This window comes from Curcuma longa, chromosome 17, assembly GCF_044706935.1.
Source record: "Curcuma longa cultivar G26 ecotype Majalengka, Jawa Barat chromosome 17, ITB_CL_G26_1.1, whole genome shotgun sequence".
In the NCBI taxonomy this organism is placed as follows: Eukaryota; Viridiplantae; Streptophyta; class Magnoliopsida; order Zingiberales; family Zingiberaceae; genus Curcuma; species Curcuma longa.
The window spans coordinates 3,460,960-3,478,364 of record NC_133877.1 but is presented as its reverse complement, the minus strand read 5'-3'; the positions used below and the strand labels follow the sequence as shown (position 1 = coordinate 3,478,364).

Genomic DNA, 17,405 nt, shown 5'->3' with positions numbered 1-17,405 from the left:
CAGTTGGGCCGGCCCGTTGGGCCAACATTAACGTTCTTTTATTATTATTATTATTATTATTAATTTAATAAGTTTACAATCTCAAGCTACATTAATGACGTCAAAGCGCATCAATAGCTTCACCGACGGGAGAGTCTCTCCCTTGTGATCGCAAAGCTTCACTGACCGGATTCCAGTCCGCAACTCCCACACTGGCAAGCAAGTCTGGCCGGCGAAGTCGTCGGGATCCGATAAGTCATGCTCGTAAACCTCGATCCGGAGTAATGCTAGCTCGGGAACCCTCAAATGGAACTCAAACTCTTCATCCCAAACCGGCGTCCAGTCATCCTCAACTGCATGTGTTTCCTCCATTTTTACTGTATCAGCTTCCACACCAGCTATCCCAACCTACACCAATTCCTCAATCATCCAATTCTTGTAATTAATTAATATCGCAAATGATTACTGCTTATCCATGATTGCGTACCCTTGTATAAAAATCTGGAGGAGAATAAGGATCGAAGTGGTGCTTGTCGAAATCAAATCGCCAGCCATCTCCAGTATACACTCTCACCTGTAATTTTCATATACATATCGAGAGTATGAAGATTTGTCAGGGATGTGATTAAAATAAAGTGTGTGTGATGGTTCACCTTGAGAATCTTCTTCACTTTCAGCTCAGCTTTGGGATCAAAGACCTCATTTGGATCATCATTCTTCAACAATATATCTGGTTTTTTCACGTACCCACAGCCTCCATTTGCTCTGAACATGCCCTGCATCAACCATAATGCTTTGCCATGCCCCTGTATACATTAGAAACTTCATCAACAATTGAAACAAAAGAAAAATTAATGTGGAGAGGTTTCTAGTGGCTTCAAACTCAGTGGCATCGCCTTTCAAGAACCTTTGTAGTAGAGGTCAAGAGCTTTTAGTCTACTCTTTTGGATACATTCTGCTATACAGTCTATTGCGGCTCGACCATGACATATTTGTATACCTGCATGTTTAGTGCAACCATCTGAGCACCATGCATCCAAGCAAGCAATGGTTTGTAGTTCGAAGAAGTAACCCGAGTGCCCTTGGGATATATCCGCAGCAAGTTCTTTTGAGTAAACCTGAAAGATCATCTTATAATTTTCTTTGTTTGATTTTTGTTTTCGGAACAAGGTTACAGTACGCCAACAAAGATGATTTTTGTAGTACCTCACAAGTTCAGTTGCATGGGAGACGGTAGCTTTCTCCAATGCCAATTCGCTTAAACTGAGACGACTCACACTGTGAGGATCAATCTTGAGAGCAGCCCCCAAATCACTCTTCAGTTTCTTTGCTGCAATGCCAATCAGATTCTTGTATTCTGGCGCTACTATCTGATCTTCTTCTTCTCGATCAAACTCACTCACTTGTTGCTGAATCTGTCAGTGAACAAGTTTATCAGACACAAATTTCTTTATGTGTGTGTGTGTGTGTGTGTGTGTCAGTGTGTGCGTTCTTTTTTGCAGATTACTGACATCAGTAGGTTTGTCTTCGTGATCTGAAAGCTCTCCACTCCATGGCTTCACTTGGCCTCCCGTTTGCTCTTCTTCTTCCTTAGCCACCTTGGATGATGATTCAAGGAACTCTTTTGGTGGTTTAGTGGAGATTATGATTCTCCTTTTCAGGGCTTCTGGCGAAGGAAAATTTTCTAGCGACTTGGAGTCTGAAGTAAACAGCATGGCTCCAAAAGTCTCAGTTAACATCTGAATAAATATACAGGAAACAACATAGTGAAAATGGCATGTATACGTAGATCAGAATCAAAGAATCGCAACACTTTGCTAATTTTTTATTCTACCCGAGCTACTACAGCTTGAAGCTCTGGAGTTAAATGGTCTTCAAAAGTGATTATAACTGGATATTCAGATGCCGCAAAGGCAAATTTCTTAATGGAGGTCAAGCATTTGATGAGTTTCACTGGCTGAGTCAATGTCCTACAAAGTTAATGATATCAGATAGGAATATATATTGCAAAAGGACAGTATATATATATGTAGAGAGAGGAGTAGATTGAGTATTTGTACCCTCCATGAAGAACATCAATATCAGTGTGTGTGTTATTTGGCCAGAGATCAAGTTCAATGACTCTCACTCCATTTTGTAATGCCTCTATGACTGGTTCATCACTGCAGAGGCTACTGATCTGATTGCCTGTTAAATAGGAGTTGTGGCCTGTGTATATGAAATAGTGAGCCAGTGGAGCAGTCATGTCTTGGTATACCTGGAACAAAGAAGCATGATTCACAGCATCAAGTTAGTGCTTGCAAATTGGAGAGGATTCAATCAATAAAGTTGGGAAAAAAATTCTATTTTCGTTCAATTTAGTTAAATGAATATTGAAGTGTTAATCGTACTCCGTCGGGACGGTGAGCGGCGTTGTCGTCGGAGAAGAGGAAGCCGTAGAAGGCGTCGAGGGAGAGGCCCTTCTTCTTCTGGAACACCTTCAGGGGCTTCGCTTCCCTGGCGTCGTCGATGATGGCCTGCGCCGTGGCGGCGACTGCGGGCTCCCCTTGCACCTCCGCCAGGAACTCGGCCACCTCTTGGACCCCCATCACACCGCCGGCGTCCGCGTACTTCTCGAACTCCTTCCTGATCGCCTCGGGCGGATCGATCGACACCGGCCGGAACCGGCGCCGGAAGCACCAACACACCCTGTACTCATGCCACGCCGACCGGCGCCGCCGTCGCCGCCGGAAACACGTGCAGAATCGAAACATGAGTGACTGATAAATTATCGTTGATCTAACAGATAAAGCTAATAAATATATAGACAAATGGTTGCAGCCTATAGAGCTAGAGATGATCGATCATGTAAATCAAGTAATATTCTTAGAAGGCAATGAGGAACTGATTGGAACGATGCAAAGCATTGCTCCTTTGGGATGGGGACGCATGAATACGATGCCTTGCTGAGACTTGGCGACAAGGGTTTGTCACCTTCTGTTTATGAGATATTCCACATACTGATAATAATTAACATATAATTCATCTCCACAAACTAAAATTGAAAGTGATAATAGTAAATTATGCTGTAAAATTTGTGCATCAGCCAACTTTTGTTGCACACCAATAATCTGACAGTACTTTGTCATCTGTAGGGCTCGTGCTATAAGGTACAGTAGTGTTCCCAAACATGTGAAAATGTACTATCTTCTATCATATGAAGGCAAGCAGTTTGGCATTGTTTCTAGCTTGCAATAATTGAAGCACTCCTACAAGAGAACAGATTGATAGAAAAGCTATCTTCCACTATTTCCTACTTTACGGTGGTGCCTTTCAATTCAGGGCTTTATGATTGAACCAGCTTTAACAAAGTTGATTTCCCACGCACAAGTGTATGAAAGGCATGGCAGCAGAAAACATACTCATGCTGAGTAATAAAGATTGTGGGCCGGTAAAGAAAGACGAGATTGGGTTCAGTATGTTGGTTTGAAGATCATAATTGACCAATCTCCGGAAAATCCCTCATTTCTTCCTACCCGACTCAAGACTCGACTTCCCAAGTACTCGGCCTTGCTTCCCGATCAACAGCTTTGCTCCCGAGCACTCGAAGTCTCCTTTGAGCATTTTGACTTCGCGCCCGAGTACTCGATGATCCATTCAGACTCAAGAAGCACTTGGCCCACTCAGATCTTGCAGTACTCGGAAGTATTTGGCTTTGACCAGAGATGACCCTCTCGGATTTGGTGGCGCTCGGGTAATTTGGCGCTTGTCTCATCCCAACACGCACCGAAGCATTCAGGAGGCTTGTCAGGAGGTAGTCAGTAGATGCTTCTCACTCAGGGTTACTCGATCTCGACAGCTTGCATCCCTCATTGGAAGCACTTGGCACTCGGATAACTCAACACTCGAATCGCTCGAACTTTGCGGCATTCAGGACCACTGAGGAGTGTTCAACATTCGGCTCGGCAGATGGGCGACTGGGCCACTTCAGCACTTGACAAAGCATCCGTTCAGCACTCAACTAGCTTAACACTCGGCCTAGTTTGACATTCAGTAGTTCGGCTCATCACATGATCAACTCGACGATTCAGTCAAGTCGGTAGTCAAGTAACCCAACCTCTTGACGTCTCATTCAGGGGCACAAGGCATCTCGACAGCTTGGCTCGACACACAACCAACTCAGCAATTCAACCTAGCTCGACACTCGGCCAACTTGACATTCGGCAGCTCAGTGCAATATGACTTTCCCTGACAACTCTGATAACCAAGCAATGTAACTCAACCGATCTACCTTGACAGTTTGATATTATCAGCTCACGCCTTCTAAACAAATAAATATGAATTTATGTTTAGCAAAGTTAAATTCAATAAATCCCCATAACTCCAACAAACAGTCATACAATACAAGAGAAGATTATCCAATATGATGTCGGTTTATACCAAGAGGTAGATGTGGAGATATGATGTTATTGTGTTAAGGAAAAGACGGGGAGTTATGATATTTGTGGTGTCGAAGAAAAAATGAGTATGACATCTGATGTGAAGGTATTCAAAAGCCCAACTCTAAGTTAGTAACCTTTCAAGTTCTTGCCTAACTGTGTCGGCAGTTTTTCGAGTCCTTGACTCGATTGCACATTTATAAACCCAAATTGAGTCGACAGTCTAAGCTTGAACTACGTTGATAGCCTTTAGAGGGATGACTAACGTACACAGCCAATTGGATTCTACAGTCAAACTTAATTTACAACTCACTGTCTGATTTATGCACGAGGTGGCTAATGATACTCTGTAATAATATGCTATCAGTAGGAATGTGTCAGTTAGGTTGGACCTATAAGGAAAGAGGAAGTTGGGTTCGGTGCATAAGTTTAAGAAGAAATTAAGTTGGGAAAACCTAACATGATTAGTTGTCAGGTCCAAAGTTAAATGATAATGATTATTATGGACGGAGATTTTGAATACTCATTAAAAGATAATAATAGCAGTTAATAATCATTATAGAAGAGAGAGAAATATTAATACCATAAAAATACTTTAAATGTCATAAAAGATGTTCTCAATATCATAAAAAAATATGATTACAAAAGAATCTATAAAAAAAAACCTCAATTCTCACACATTGGACTCATTCTCATTATTGTTCTCATATATTTCTTTTATTTCTACTCTAGTTCTGTTATATTCTGTACTCCTCGTCATCTGATTTGAAGTGTCGGATGGTATTCATCGGGACTATGGAAATAAAGGTGTAAGAAGAAGATGTAGGCATAGGACAAAGATGTAACCATTGCCAGTGGCCCACTGCTGTCTCCGAGCTTCATAAATCGTATCGTTATCAAGCAAGATATCTCCAAAACCTGTTTACCGCTTTTGTTCAATAAAATGGTAAAATCTGCGAGCACGCGTCGAACACGTGGAGCATCCGCCGGCGATCCCTTTTTTGATGCCAAACCAGCGCCGACTTCTAGAAGAGACGGATCGAATCGTCAGCAGTTTCCTTCCTCCGCCTCCCGCTCGCCGGCGACCACCGATCGCACCGGCCCACACCCTGAGATAGATGGACGAGGCGCAGTCGCACCCTTCCGCGATGTGCTGCCTTCCAGGTTTGCGACTCCCACGGATGGCCTTCCAGCAGTCCCAATACGCGTTCTTCTTCGCCTCCTACTTCACACTGCTCACCTCCTCGACGGCGCTGGAGCCTCCTCCTCCGGATCCAAGCATCTCCTCGCTCTTCTTCCCTGGCCTGCGGCCTTCCTCACACCCTGCTCCCTCGCGTACCTCGGGTACCACACCGTTGCCCAGGTAAAACTTTGCTTGTTTTCTGGGTTAGGTAATCGCTAGCGCGGCTCTCGGAATGGTACTCGGTTCCGGGTGGCTCTGGATAGTAAATACGATACTCGTGTATTACTTTCCAGCAATAGAAGGGAGCGGGATTGGGACGTTCCTTTACGTTAAGGATTCTTCTCCCATCCCGGACGTGCTCAAATTCGAGTACGACAATGCGAGAGCTGCAAGGACGAAATTGACCAAAGATTAAAATCGGATCTCTGTAAGTTATTGGACACTTTTCTGCTTTATTTTTTCTCTCTAATAACCATTTTGTAGACGTTTATGGCTTTCTAGAGCATATTCTAACATCCTGTTTGCCCGGTTTTTTTTGTTGAATGATAATTGCCGCCCTCTTTGCAACTAAAACTCAAGTACGTTATCCATTCATGTGATATCCTTCAGCTGATATATACTCGGGCAACTATTTTGCCCCAAAATTTAAGCTTTTAAGAAAGAAGTCATTTGTAAATATGCCCTAAAACAACCTTATTTAGTATAATCCTCAAATGTATCTTCTTGACATGAAGGGGGGCTTCACACTAGACATGTCCCAAAATCAGTACCTACTTGTTGGTTTGTGTAGTCTATCGGTCAAGATTCATAAAAATTGCCGGTTGCACAATCTTTAGTAGTTGTCTTAAACTAGGCTTATTTAGAGCACAAGCCTAGATATTTGGAGAATCTTAGTACAACTGAGGTAGTTCCAAACTCAAAATATTCTAGTTGACTCTAGAATTATTCATTTTATTTTGATACATAAATGTTCTTCATCTTTACCAAATATTTCCCATCACTTCACTTACTATCAAACTAAAATCACTTATGTACCCTTGATCTCTCTAAACATGCCAACTTAAAAGATTCTAAAGCATGTGTAATTGAGTTGAAGTTCCTTTGTGTTGTGGTTCTGAATTTTGTTCCTTGGTGTTGAAGTTCTGAATTTTGTCACAGAGATAATTTGAAGAAGCAAGGACGAAGGCTTTCTAGCGCTGTTAATTAGTCCAAGTTCTCACTTTAATGATCACAAGTTCTAGTGATGTTTGGTTCTTAGTTGATCAATTAACTAATATATGAGGATTTATTCTCTTTTCACCAAGCCATGCTTGTTGACTGGTCTAAACTTTTGAAGGAATTGTACCTTTGATATTTTTTATGAAGATTGGTTAATCGATAATTTTTTTTTTTCACCTTTTGCTGCAGATTATTAGTTGCTCAACATATAGTTTGACTTAGAATTTAACAAGAGGAGATGCATGCATGAAACAGAATGTCCAAAGGCACACAGGTATCTTAAAAGATTATCTTGATCCTGATCTTCTAGTAGTTGTATAATGACTTGATGATGGTTTAGACATACTTATTATGACATTGTTTCCACTTGATGAGGACTTAATTTGAAATTTTACTAGGGATAATTTGTATTTTAAGATACTATACATATCATTGACTACATGGGTTGAGCAAATAATTCTTATTGTGAAAAATAGAGAATCACAAAGCAGCCATATCCAAAGTAAGTTGGATAGGCATTTCTTCAGGATAGTTTTTGCCGCAAGGCCAAGTTCACTCGCACCATGCATGGCCCCTGCTCAATAGGATGACCAAACCATTTTGCAATTCTCATTTCTCAGCATGAAGCCTGCACTTTGTATTTTGAGAACCTTGGATTCCTTAAGAATCCTTGTCTATTCATTAGTTGGTAAATACTTGAATACTCTGTTATTTGTAAGTCCTACTGTCTCTCCAATGAGTGTTCATAGATTCCCTGCTGGTCCATGTTTCTACATCTGCCATGCTAATTCCAGCTTTTACTGCCACTCCTGTGCATGTTTATACCATCAATTGTTTCTTTTTTTATTTTCCTGCAGTTTTTTTGATGGAGGCCTCTCTTGATCATATTATAGGGACTTCTGCTGTCTTCTTCCTGCAGATCCTGTTGTGAATCAGATAACAATTATCTGAAGTCAAGGCTGGCAAGTCTTTCACATGCTCATAGTGATGCTAAACGTGCACACTGAGATGCATTAAATGTGATGGTGTTTGATTTATTGAGCCCTTCGTGAGATCTCTTCCAGTGCCAATGTGGTTATATGTTTCACAACAGATCACATGGTCTCGTCTGGTATCGGTACAGTTAGCAGTGCAGCGCGCAGAGTCCTCGAGGAATATATTATCATCTGCTCTTCTTCTCCCGATTTGGTTGTGTGAACAGATGATGAGGCCCGGGGGCGCCATGGTGTCGTTGAGTCCCGGCCGCGAGAAGCTTCCGGCGCTGGGCTTCGCACGGTTCCTGGCCGGCCTCGATAGCCGGAGCCGCGGCCGCCACGTCGGCTCTGCCCGCTCCAGCCCCCTATTTTGCCCCCGCAACAAGAGCGTAGGTCGCTCCTCCGTCGCAAACCAGGCCGCCATGGCGGCGGCAACAGGTGAAGTAAGAGAGCCTTCGTCACCAAAAGTGACCTGCATTGGCCAAGTTCGAATCCGCAGTAAGAAGTCGAGCAAAGCTCCGCCGAAGGAGATGAGGCCCTGTGGCCGGTGCTTTCGCAGGAGCTTGCTCTGTAGTCTCTTCCCGGCAGCGAAGAAATCCACGGGCGGCGAAAGACGGTCGTTCTGGAGTCGGTGGGTCGGCAGCGGCCGATCGTGTCGGTATCAACGGCAAGAGCCGGAATCCCCGAGACGGCCTCCGTTGGAGTTCATCGTGATAAGAGAAGATGAGGAGGACGGAAAAGTACTGGCGGCGGAAGCGGTGACGCCGCCGCCGCCACCTCCGGTGGCACCGAAGAACGCACTCCTGCTGATGCGTTGCCGGTCGGCGCCGCACAACCGGTCTTCCTCGCTATCCGCGGTCGCCCGTGGTGCCGTTTCACTCCTCCCGGAACCCGAACCGCCTACGTCTGAGGCATCGGAGAAAGGGCAGCTCGAGGTGCGGAACAGAAGGAAGAAGAAGAATAAGACCAAGGGCAATTGGAGAGAACTAGTGGCCTCGGAGCAAGAGGAGGACGAGGAGGAAGGAATGGGGTGGGAATCGCACCGGCCGCTAGTGCTGGCGCGTAGCCGATCGGACCCAGCAAGGAGGTGGAGAGCGGCGTAGTCTAGTCGCCGCTCCTACTCCATGGAAGCTTTATTTAGTCGTGTTGCGCCTCTTTCTCCCGTTCTCTCACCGTGACGCTGTTCTGTCTGTTTTGTTTCCTTTTTAGTAATGTTGGTCGATATGGAATCCCATCTATGAACTGCTGTTTGTATAGACAGGGGAGGGGGTTCTGCGTGCAGCAAGCTTAGTATTGGAGGAAGAAGAAAGAAAGACGGCGACGCAGAGCAACGAAAGAGACGAAGGAGAACAGATCTGAGCAGTGGATCATCAGATCTGAGCTCGGAGCTCCAGTTTGGATCTGAGACTTAGCTTCTCGTTCATATATCACTAGTCACTATATTACCGACCCACGCCGGCGGAGAAAGTTTAGAATGATCGACATGAACAACAACTGGTACATGCGAAGCTAAGCAAAGTACTACTGGTCTAAAACTGGAACCTGCTGGGTCTCGACTTGGTCATCCTGTTCTCCCCAAAGGCCTCGTTGTTACTGATCTTCCGTGCGTTCCTGTACGCGGCACATGCAGTTACATAGACGATCAGGAGGAGGATGAGCATGACGATGTTGATGACCGAGACCTTCCTCCAGCTGTGCCTGAGGCTCGCGAGAACGCCTGCCTTGCACGAGTCGCACTGATAGCAGAGCTGCTGCTGGTCGTTGTTCCACCGGACGCAATCTGAATCGTCGACTGCCACCCCGGCCTGAATCCATAACGTCTCGTTCACGTACGTGTAGCCACATGAAGTCGGCGGCTTGCAGCATCCAGACTGCATAAAGCATGCATGCATACACAGAGTGTCAACTCTCCTTGGAGGAATAAGTTTCTCGATGCAAACAAACCTCTTTGCTGAAACACTTTGGAGAAACATCTGCAAATGCATTAGTTATTTGCCAAAAAAATTCATATGAGATATATTGGCCAAGTCGTTTTCATCAGAATGATAGCCTGGAATTTGAAGGATCATCATTCATTCCAGTAGGATCTTGTCCTTGGAGAAGAGGATTTAAGGAAGGATATATATAATATAATTGTGGCTTTAATATCCTCTACCTATGTGGTTCTCTTCCATTGGTTCAAAGATACGATTCAGAACTTTAATGCCAGGGTCCCACAGCTCAGTTTGGATAAGGACATGGTTCCTCAATCATGAAGGGAAATATATTATGGAGAAGATCTATTTCTTTTGATGCTATTATAGCATTATGCAAAAATCACTTTAGGATTAGTTTTTCTTTTTCTTTTCTTTTTTTGGACTTTTGCTTCATTTTTATTCCTCATCTTTATTTAGAAACAACACGAGCAACGAACACTTGTAACTCTTTTGAGAGAATCTGAAACAGAAGCAGCAGAATCAGAGGAAAAGAAAGATAAGAGGGCGGATAGAAAGACACTTTATTCTTTGCCTTTTTACCGTTTTCAGGTCTAAGTAAGATCAGGGATCAAAAGGAAGGGTAGTAGTACTAAAAGGACAAGAACGCACAGTTCTTCGATAGATGCTGAATAAAGTTGACAGCTTCCGAACTGAAAGCAAATCGATTTAACAGAAGTTGCTAAAATTCATCAAAAGTTGAGATTTTGAAGAAAAAATTAATCTTTGCATTAATCTTGATCTTGTTCGTCGCATAGAGTTGACAGTTTTAGGCTAAAAATTCAATTTATATATGTTTTTAGCCAAAGGCGGCATTTTTTTTGCAGTTTGATCGCGAGAGAACATTTCAAATTCAATCTTAAGCAGAGAGAAAGCGATCGAGGAAGAGCTCGAGAAGGGGATGCGAACACTGACCTCGATCGAAGTGAGGTGCCTCTGGTAGAACATATCGGCGGACTCCGGCACCGGCACGCCGGTGGTCGGGTCGCGGTCGTACCGCGCCATGCCGGAGCAGGCGCGGCCCTCGCGGAGGCAAGAGCTGATCCTTTCCCAGTACCCAGGATCGGCGACGCGGTCCCTGAGCCAGCCGGAGTAGTCCGAGAGCTGGTACTCGAGGTACCCGCGGTCGACGACAGCCTGGCCGCGGCCGCGGTCGGTGACCGCGAAGGCGAAGACGATGAAGCCCAGGAGCGCGGCGACGACGAAGAACATGGCGAAGAGGTAGGCCTGGAGGAGCCAGGAGAGGCGGTAGCAGGCGCCGGCGAAGCCCATGAGGGAGATGACCATGATGGTGACGGCGATGATGATGATGGGCCACTGGAGGAAGCGGAGGCAGTCGGTGTTGTTGGCCCGCGCGCTGAGCCAGATCCCGCCGCCGAGGATGGGGATGGAGACGAGGAAAGCGACGAAATTGGCGGCGCCGATGAGGCTGGTGCTGCCCCGTATCATCTTCTTCGTCTCTGCTCAATTTGCAGTGCCACTGACACAAGCAAGCGCTCTGCTTGCCTGCTTCTCCTGGTTTTATGGAGAAAAGAAGGGTGAGCGTCTTTACGACAACCACTACTTTTGTCCTGTTCTGCCATGTTTCCGTCCGTGTCTTTTAGTCAAGATTGAATTGCAATTTGCAATTGCGCAGAAGGATTAGCATTCATTTATAAAAATAAAGATAAATATAAGTTGGTGAAATAAGTTTGTCAATAAGGATAATTTAAAACACACACATATGATACGAAGAGTATTGATTGTAGCTTTTGGGGCATAGTTGAGTTGGTTACGATGCAGCAGACTTGTAGAAGAGGACAAGGGTTCGAATCTTGGCGAAGTCGAGGCAATACCCTCCTGCGTCGTGACCAACTGCAGTTTCTCGATTTACCTCCTCATAGATGGTCGTGGGACCGACCGTGCGAGACATAGCTGAATTAGTTACGATTTATTTTTTACAGAAGAAGAGTATTAAATGTAGCCCCTGGACATAGTTGAGTTGCTTATGACGGAGCAGACTTATTGAAATGAACAAAGGTCGAATCTCAATAAAATCAAAGTAATGTCTTCCTCCGTCGTGGTCAGTTGTAGCTTCTCGATTTATCTCCTCACAGATGGTCGTAGAACCGATCGTGTGGGGTAGCGGATTCCATCTTTTGCTAAAGAAGAGTACTGATTAGCCTCCAAGATATGATTGAGTTGGTTAATACGAAATAAATTTATTAAAATGGATAATGATCGAATTTCAATAAGGTTGAAATAATTCCTTTTTCTATAGTAGTCAATTATAATTTCTTAATTTATTTTTTATAGATGATTATGAAATTAATCATGTAGAATTATTGGAGTGGCAGATTTTATTTTTTTTTATTGAAAAAGAGTACTAAACGTTTGTATATGAATTGTGAGGAAACTTACGGCGATAATAATAAATTAAGTCAATGTCATTATATGAATTGTGAGGAACTTACGGCGATAATAATAAATTTAGTCAGTGTCATTCTTAATTACTGATGTCACCACTTCATTAAGGTCCCTCAGCCAGGCGGCACTTTCAATTCAATTGCTTTTTTATATAGAATCAAACTGCCAAAAAGTATTATCATATTCCCAATAAGTGCTTCAGATCAGATCGCAAAAAATAATAAATTGAATATATTATATATTAAATTATATTTAAAAAAAGGTTTAATGAACAAAGTGGATGTCAGTATCACAAGGTCAAGAAGGTTAATGGGTTGGAAGTTAAAATTGAATACTTAGTTATAATGCAAGCCACATGTAAGCAACTAGTTGAATTAAACAGACATAAAATAATAAATATGTCAAAATAGAACAAATATACAATCGGGATGAAGACGACACATTAATGCAATTCTTATCACCACATTAATGATAAAAAAATTATTTTATCATCACAAAAATGTAATTCTTACCATTTCCCTACCAATAAACGTAATATGAATTATATGCTCTTAACCAAATTTTTTAAAATGAAAATTCATGCTTCACTCTATTAATTTCATTCCCTACCAATGGCACCAAGAAACATAAATCACTCAAATAATTCAACAGCTCATTTAGTATCAGCAGAAAAATTTTTTAAAAAAAAATCCATAATCGATTCATTGACTTACTCAACAGAAATAAAGAATTAAACTTTTTCAAAAAGCTGAGGCATCGCTTTTGAATGATTCGGCTGCCAAATAACTCGAGGAACATATATATAAAACAATAACTTTTATTAAAAATTGTTCAGGATATATATGCCCCCTTTGCTACTTTGGATGATGCTGATATAAACTTGAAGATAATCTGACTCATCACAGTAGCAATTTTTGTCATCTAAATCTAAAATTGATAACAGAAAAGAAAACAATCACGGATACTTTCCGGTAAAGCAATTAAGCAAAACCATTACTAATGAATCTCTACATTAAAAAAAAAGATTGGCTTTGTATGTGAAATCAAGGCACACAATATCAATTTATTTATTTAAAGAGTATATTCCACTAAATTTTCATTGAGAATATTTGCAGAAATGCAGAAAGATGAACTGCAAACACACCTTATCATTCCAGACGATGATGAAACTAGAGTTTGGATAGACAGTCAATGGGCAGTGTTAGAGATGATTCAGACATTAATTGAAGTTCACAATGCCAACACAGTTTCTTCCTAAAATGAGGTAAAGAATATTTGTGCTCCAATTACCATGATCTGTAATTCTAATTTAAGTTCAGACTGATTGGTTCATTGTGCAAGGAAAACGTTTTCTTTTCCAGTGATAGTAGCTAAATCACTGTGATGACTCTTCTGAGAATCTGGTTCCTGTGCGTCTAGATGAGATACCATATCTGAATTCTTTGTAGCAAGATTGGAACTTCTATCAATAGAAACCGAGAGTTCTTTTATATGGTCTGTATGCAGATCAGAATCTAGGTCTTTTCTAGTTGGTTTTGGCAGTGCAGATTCCAGATTATTGACTTCAACCAGTTCAAGGCCACCCTTGAATGAGTTATGACCTTTTGGGGAACAAAAATCCTTGTCAATGGAGCTCATTTCCAACTGTGCTTTTGATGTGACAATTGAGTCGTTGGTTCCAAGATGCATAGGTAGCTGTTGGGGAGATGAAGATTCTCTAGATGGATTTTGAAATGGAGCAGAGGTTTGAAATTTGGAACAATCCTGAGGGATAGCCTTATTTATTAGCTGAATCTTGCCTGGTTTTAATTTGTTCGCTCCTTCAGTCTTACGTACTCCAGTAGTGGATTTGAGAGTACTGGGTTGTTGGCGAGTCTGAGATGTTTTAGCATTGAAGGTTATGGATTTATTCTGAGAATTCAAAACAAAGTAAAATAAGGTCCTATAGAAGTAGTTTAAAGAACCATAGCAGCTGGGTGTTTTATAGGCTTACCGCATCAAAATAACCAATTTTTGGAGTTGGCACTTTCAGACCTGATGGCTTCAAGCATTTTGCTCCAATGTTTGTGTTAGTGCAGCTCTGTTGATGATTTTCTTTTGATAGCTCAGACTGTTTGCATCTTTCTTGAGAACGTCCGAGATCTTCAGAACTGGCACCTGACTTGAGACCAGACAAATAAACTTCATCATTTTCAGCACCTTCTAAAGAAGGGGGTGAACTGGCTTCAATAGAATTGGCAACTGATTTAAAGCCAAAATTAGTTGAAGTAGATGATCCAGAAGCAACACTGTCAAATGAGGTACTTGGAGAAGCAGTTAAAGATAGATTGACTCTGGACTTCGAAGAAATTGCAGGATTATTTTTGTTCCTGCAAACAATTTTAGCTCCACTTGGCCTTATAGATGTTTTACTAGAGATAGGTCCAGCGGAACGATTGATGGTTCTAGAAGTACTTTTCATCCTTGTTAAATCTTGGGATGATTTCTTTGCTTTGTCTCCTAAATTATTGACCAAATTCAATGAAGGTTTTAGAGATTGGGAGGATCTTAAGTTAACATTGGAAGGTCCTGCATTAATTTTTTTCAATGACGTCAATGATTTCTGATTAACTGTGTTGCCTGCAAAAGCCAAAACACAGATGAAATGAGCTTGCAATCAGAATTTACAAGTTTGCACACTGAATGCTATTTGACTAGATTGGTTGAGAATGCCTGAATAATTTAGAAAGGATACCTGCAATATCTCTTGTGGTACCGTTTCTTTTCTGACTATTTCCTGGAACACAAGTTGTCTTAGTTGGTGGAGTTGCTTTAGGCAGAACTCTTGGAGGCTTCAATAACATCTTTGAATTAGATTTACCACTGGATGCCTTTGGTAAAGCAAGAAATGCAACATTTACTCAGAATATGCTTGAACTATAGTCAAATATCAAAGTGACTGGACTATTAAAAAACATTTGTGAAGTGAACTAGAATGAACGTACCAAAACAACAGTTGCCTCTTTAGATTTATTCTCGTATTCATGTTCAGTGAGGCCCGGAGACTTCTTCTGAGATGACAAGTTATGGGTAATTTATCTACATCGATGATTCAAGGGAGATAACTATTTAAAGGCAGAAACGTACCTTGCTATTAGATGTGGATTCAACTTTCACCAGTGCTGCAAAAGAATATGGTTGTGCATTACTTAGAACAATGACAACACAAACATTGAAACTGTACTATGATTGACCTTGAGCATACAAAGCTGACGTTTGTATAGCAAATACCAACAATTACACAAAAAACAAACCAAGCATCTGAGTAACAATTACCTGGATTTGTTTTCTTGCTCAGTTTTATCGACCTAGAAGCTTTGTCACCGCTACCAAAAGATTTTTGGATGGAAGCTCTTACATTGTCGAATAAATCTACCTCAATGTTTTCTAAAGTCCAGCAATCATTATCTAAAGTTGAAGTTGATTCTGATGACTTTCTTATATCTTCCAAAATCATAGGAAGTGATCGAACTTCAGTTTTCTTGAATGTGCTATTCACAATGGCCAGCTCTTCGTGATTCAGCACTCCTGTGAACAACAAATAAAATCAAATTATCTTACAGAATTGATTCAAAGATCAAGAAGGTTTGAAGCAAGATGACTGTGCCTTCACTGGTGAAAAAAGCACTATCCCAAGCTAAACTTTTGCGCAAATTATATTTGCCAGATTTTGTTTGATTTTGCTCAGGAGACTCTGAAAGTTTGAGCACTTCGTCAACTTGTTTGCTGAATTTTTCTTGGCAAACATCTTTATCAGAATCTTTACTTACTGACTCAAGATAATTGTTCCCTGAATTGTCTTGTGAAAAGCCTGGAAAATTACAACAGGTCGGCAACATGACTGATAAATACATCATTAAATCACAAATTATAGTGATCAGCTCTAGATTGTTCAAACTATTAAGCTAGCACAACGAGTTACATGAGAACTGAAGAAAAAATCAATGTGGATGTGGATGCAGTGCAATTATAAAGAACAAGTTTGACATAGCGATACAGGAAAATGTTGTCAAAATTACAAAACAGTTATGGGAGTTGATGTTAATCTCAAATCCGAGTAAGTTTGAGATTTAAGGCACATATTAACTCAATATACTCCATTAAGTTTAATTAAGTTTAATTATTTTTTTAAACAAAAATTACGTATTGTCACAGTTGTTATTTGTGCAAAGGCAGACACAAATATGGAGCAATGAGCTGCTCAGAACTGTTAGATGACTTTTGGTTTTTGATATAAGGAAATCAAGATTCTATCCCTTTCACGGACCAGCTCTATGATAATCTATAAGCTAACGAAAATTTTACGCTGTTTTTGATATTTAAAGAGATCTATGGCTTGTTGACAGTAACTAAGAATGGTCTTCCATCCGGAGAATTACCTAGGCAAAATATTTAATTCCGCTACCACCGGTCTAATTAAACCTCTTACACGTAGAGAGAGTAAGAAAGGGGGTAAAAATAAAGATCCCCGCCCAATCCATCCCAAGAACCACGCAGGAAACCATGAGTCATAACAACAAACACTAGATAGGCAGGACGTATGCAATGACTGGGAAACATACAACCATCCGATCAAAATTCACATCATGACCAGCTTAAAAGGAAAAACAAAATCGCATCTTCAATAAGCAAAATCATAAATAGATGCAGAAATTAATAAAATGTTTCCCCGTACTAATCAAGATCTCAACTCTCAACAACAACAACAACAACAAAAAAGCAAAATTCCCCAGCTCCGACAGATACCTTGGCTCACCATTTCAGCGAGCGAATGGAGGCATAAATAAGACAATTAAATTACTGTCGACAAATAGCTACATTGAAAGCGAAGAAGATCTTAAACCGCTATCAGAATCCAGCACATCGATATATAAACTATTGGGTGCGACCAAAACCTGGCGAGATTGGATCGATCAAGGCGCCGCAAGGGGAGGGAGCCAGGAAATCGTCCTCCTGCGAGACGTCGATCAGCGAAAGCTTCTCCATGCTCGATAATCTCCGAGATCGAAAGAAGTGGAAGAGGAAAGTCTAGAGAGAGAGAGAGCGGGGAAATCGGATCAGATCAAATTTGAAATAATTGCTAAAATGTAAATGTTTTATTTGAGCATCTGCGCACCGCTTTAACGTTACACGAGTCAAGAAATCGAAGCGGGCGATTTGAATTTGGAGTGCATAAAGATACTTCCGGTGAGCTTAACCTCCCTTTTTATTATAA

General features: G+C 41.5%; 4 protein-coding genes across 6 annotated transcripts; 1 reads left to right on the top strand and 3 right to left on the bottom strand.

Moving 5' to 3' along the window:
- Nucleotides 1-16: 16 nt before the first annotated feature.
- On the bottom strand, nt 17-2,878 carry LOC141848498 (phosphoinositide phospholipase C 2-like). Its single transcript, XM_074736531.1, has 9 exons — nt 2,370-2,878; nt 2,040-2,236; nt 1,814-1,949; nt 1,491-1,718; nt 1,186-1,394; nt 980-1,097; nt 633-785; nt 467-553; nt 17-387 (listed from the first exon to the last, which is right to left on the bottom strand). The coding sequence occupies exons 1-9, from the start codon at nt 2,730-2,732 to the stop codon at nt 82-84; spliced, it is 1,797 nt and encodes a 598-aa protein (XP_074592632.1). The 5' UTR covers nt 2,733-2,878; the 3' UTR covers nt 17-81.
- Nucleotides 2,879-5,475: 2,597 nt separating this feature from the next.
- Nucleotides 5,476-9,014, top strand: LOC141848499 (uncharacterized). Of its 3 annotated transcripts, XM_074736532.1 has the most exons (4): nt 5,476-5,760; nt 5,874-6,007; nt 6,988-7,072; nt 7,692-9,014. In XM_074736532.1, the coding sequence occupies exon 4, from the start codon at nt 7,868-7,870 to the stop codon at nt 8,873-8,875; it is 1,008 nt and encodes a 335-aa protein (XP_074592633.1). In that variant the 5' UTR covers nt 5,476-5,760; nt 5,874-6,007; nt 6,988-7,072; nt 7,692-7,867; the 3' UTR covers nt 8,876-9,014. The 3 variants fall into 3 exon arrangements, with proteins under 3 accessions (XP_074592633.1, XP_074592635.1, XP_074592634.1); XM_074736534.1 differs by having other exon boundaries at nt 5,476-6,007; nt 7,718-9,014; XM_074736533.1 differs by having other exon boundaries at nt 5,476-6,007; nt 7,656-9,014.
- Nucleotides 9,015-9,139: 125 nt separating this feature from the next.
- LOC141848500 (tetraspanin-3-like) lies at nt 9,140-11,286 on the bottom strand. Its single transcript, XM_074736535.1, has 2 exons — nt 10,661-11,286; nt 9,140-9,643 (listed from the first exon to the last, which is right to left on the bottom strand). Exons 1-2 carry the CDS (start codon nt 11,192-11,194, stop codon nt 9,302-9,304), a joined length of 876 nt encoding a protein of 291 aa, XP_074592636.1. The 5' UTR covers nt 11,195-11,286; the 3' UTR covers nt 9,140-9,301.
- Nucleotides 11,287-13,480: 2,194 nt separating this feature from the next.
- On the bottom strand, nt 13,481-17,190 carry LOC141848242 (uncharacterized). Its single transcript, XM_074736299.1, has 8 exons — nt 17,086-17,190; nt 15,798-16,001; nt 15,467-15,718; nt 15,278-15,312; nt 15,136-15,201; nt 14,886-15,021; nt 14,145-14,770; nt 13,481-14,062 (listed from the first exon to the last, which is right to left on the bottom strand). Exons 1-8 carry the CDS (start codon nt 17,174-17,176, stop codon nt 13,481-13,483), a joined length of 1,992 nt encoding a protein of 663 aa, XP_074592400.1. The 5' UTR covers nt 17,177-17,190.
- Between the last annotated feature and the right edge of the window lie 215 nt (nt 17,191-17,405).

Bases quoted from the DNA above. Each gene is read 5' to 3' on its own strand.
- LOC141848242 (XM_074736299.1), bottom strand. From the start codon at position 17,176: ATGGAGAAGCTTTCGCTGATCGACGTCTCGCAGGAGGACGATTTCCTG. The intron at 15,719-15,797 runs GCACAGTCATCT...TGTTGTTCACAG, and splicing joins TGCTTTTTTCACCAGTGAAG to GAGTGCTGAATCACGAAGAG. The intron at 14,771-14,885 runs GTATCCTTTCTA...TGGCTTTTGCAG, and splicing joins TACCACAAGAGATATTGCAG to GCAACACAGTTAATCAGAAA.
- LOC141848499 (XM_074736532.1), top strand. From the start codon at position 7,868: ATGTGGTTATATGTTTCACAACAGATCACATGGTCTCGTCTGGTATCG.
- LOC141848498 (XM_074736531.1), bottom strand. From the start codon at position 2,732: ATGTTTCGATTCTGCACGTGTTTCCGGCGGCGACGGCGGCGCCGGTCG. The intron at 786-979 runs GTATACAAATAT...TAATGTATACAG, and splicing joins TGGTTGCACTAAACATGCAG to GGGCATGGCAAAGCATTATG. The intron at 388-466 runs GTACGCAATCAT...GAATTGGTGTAG, and splicing joins CTCCAGATTTTTATACAAGG to GTTGGGATAGCTGGTGTGGA.
- LOC141848500 (XM_074736535.1), bottom strand. From the start codon at position 11,194: ATGATACGGGGCAGCACCAGCCTCATCGGCGCCGCCAATTTCGTCGCT. The intron at 9,644-10,660 runs GTCAGTGTTCGC...TGCTTTATGCAG, and splicing joins GGCACCTCACTTCGATCGAG to TCTGGATGCTGCAAGCCGCC.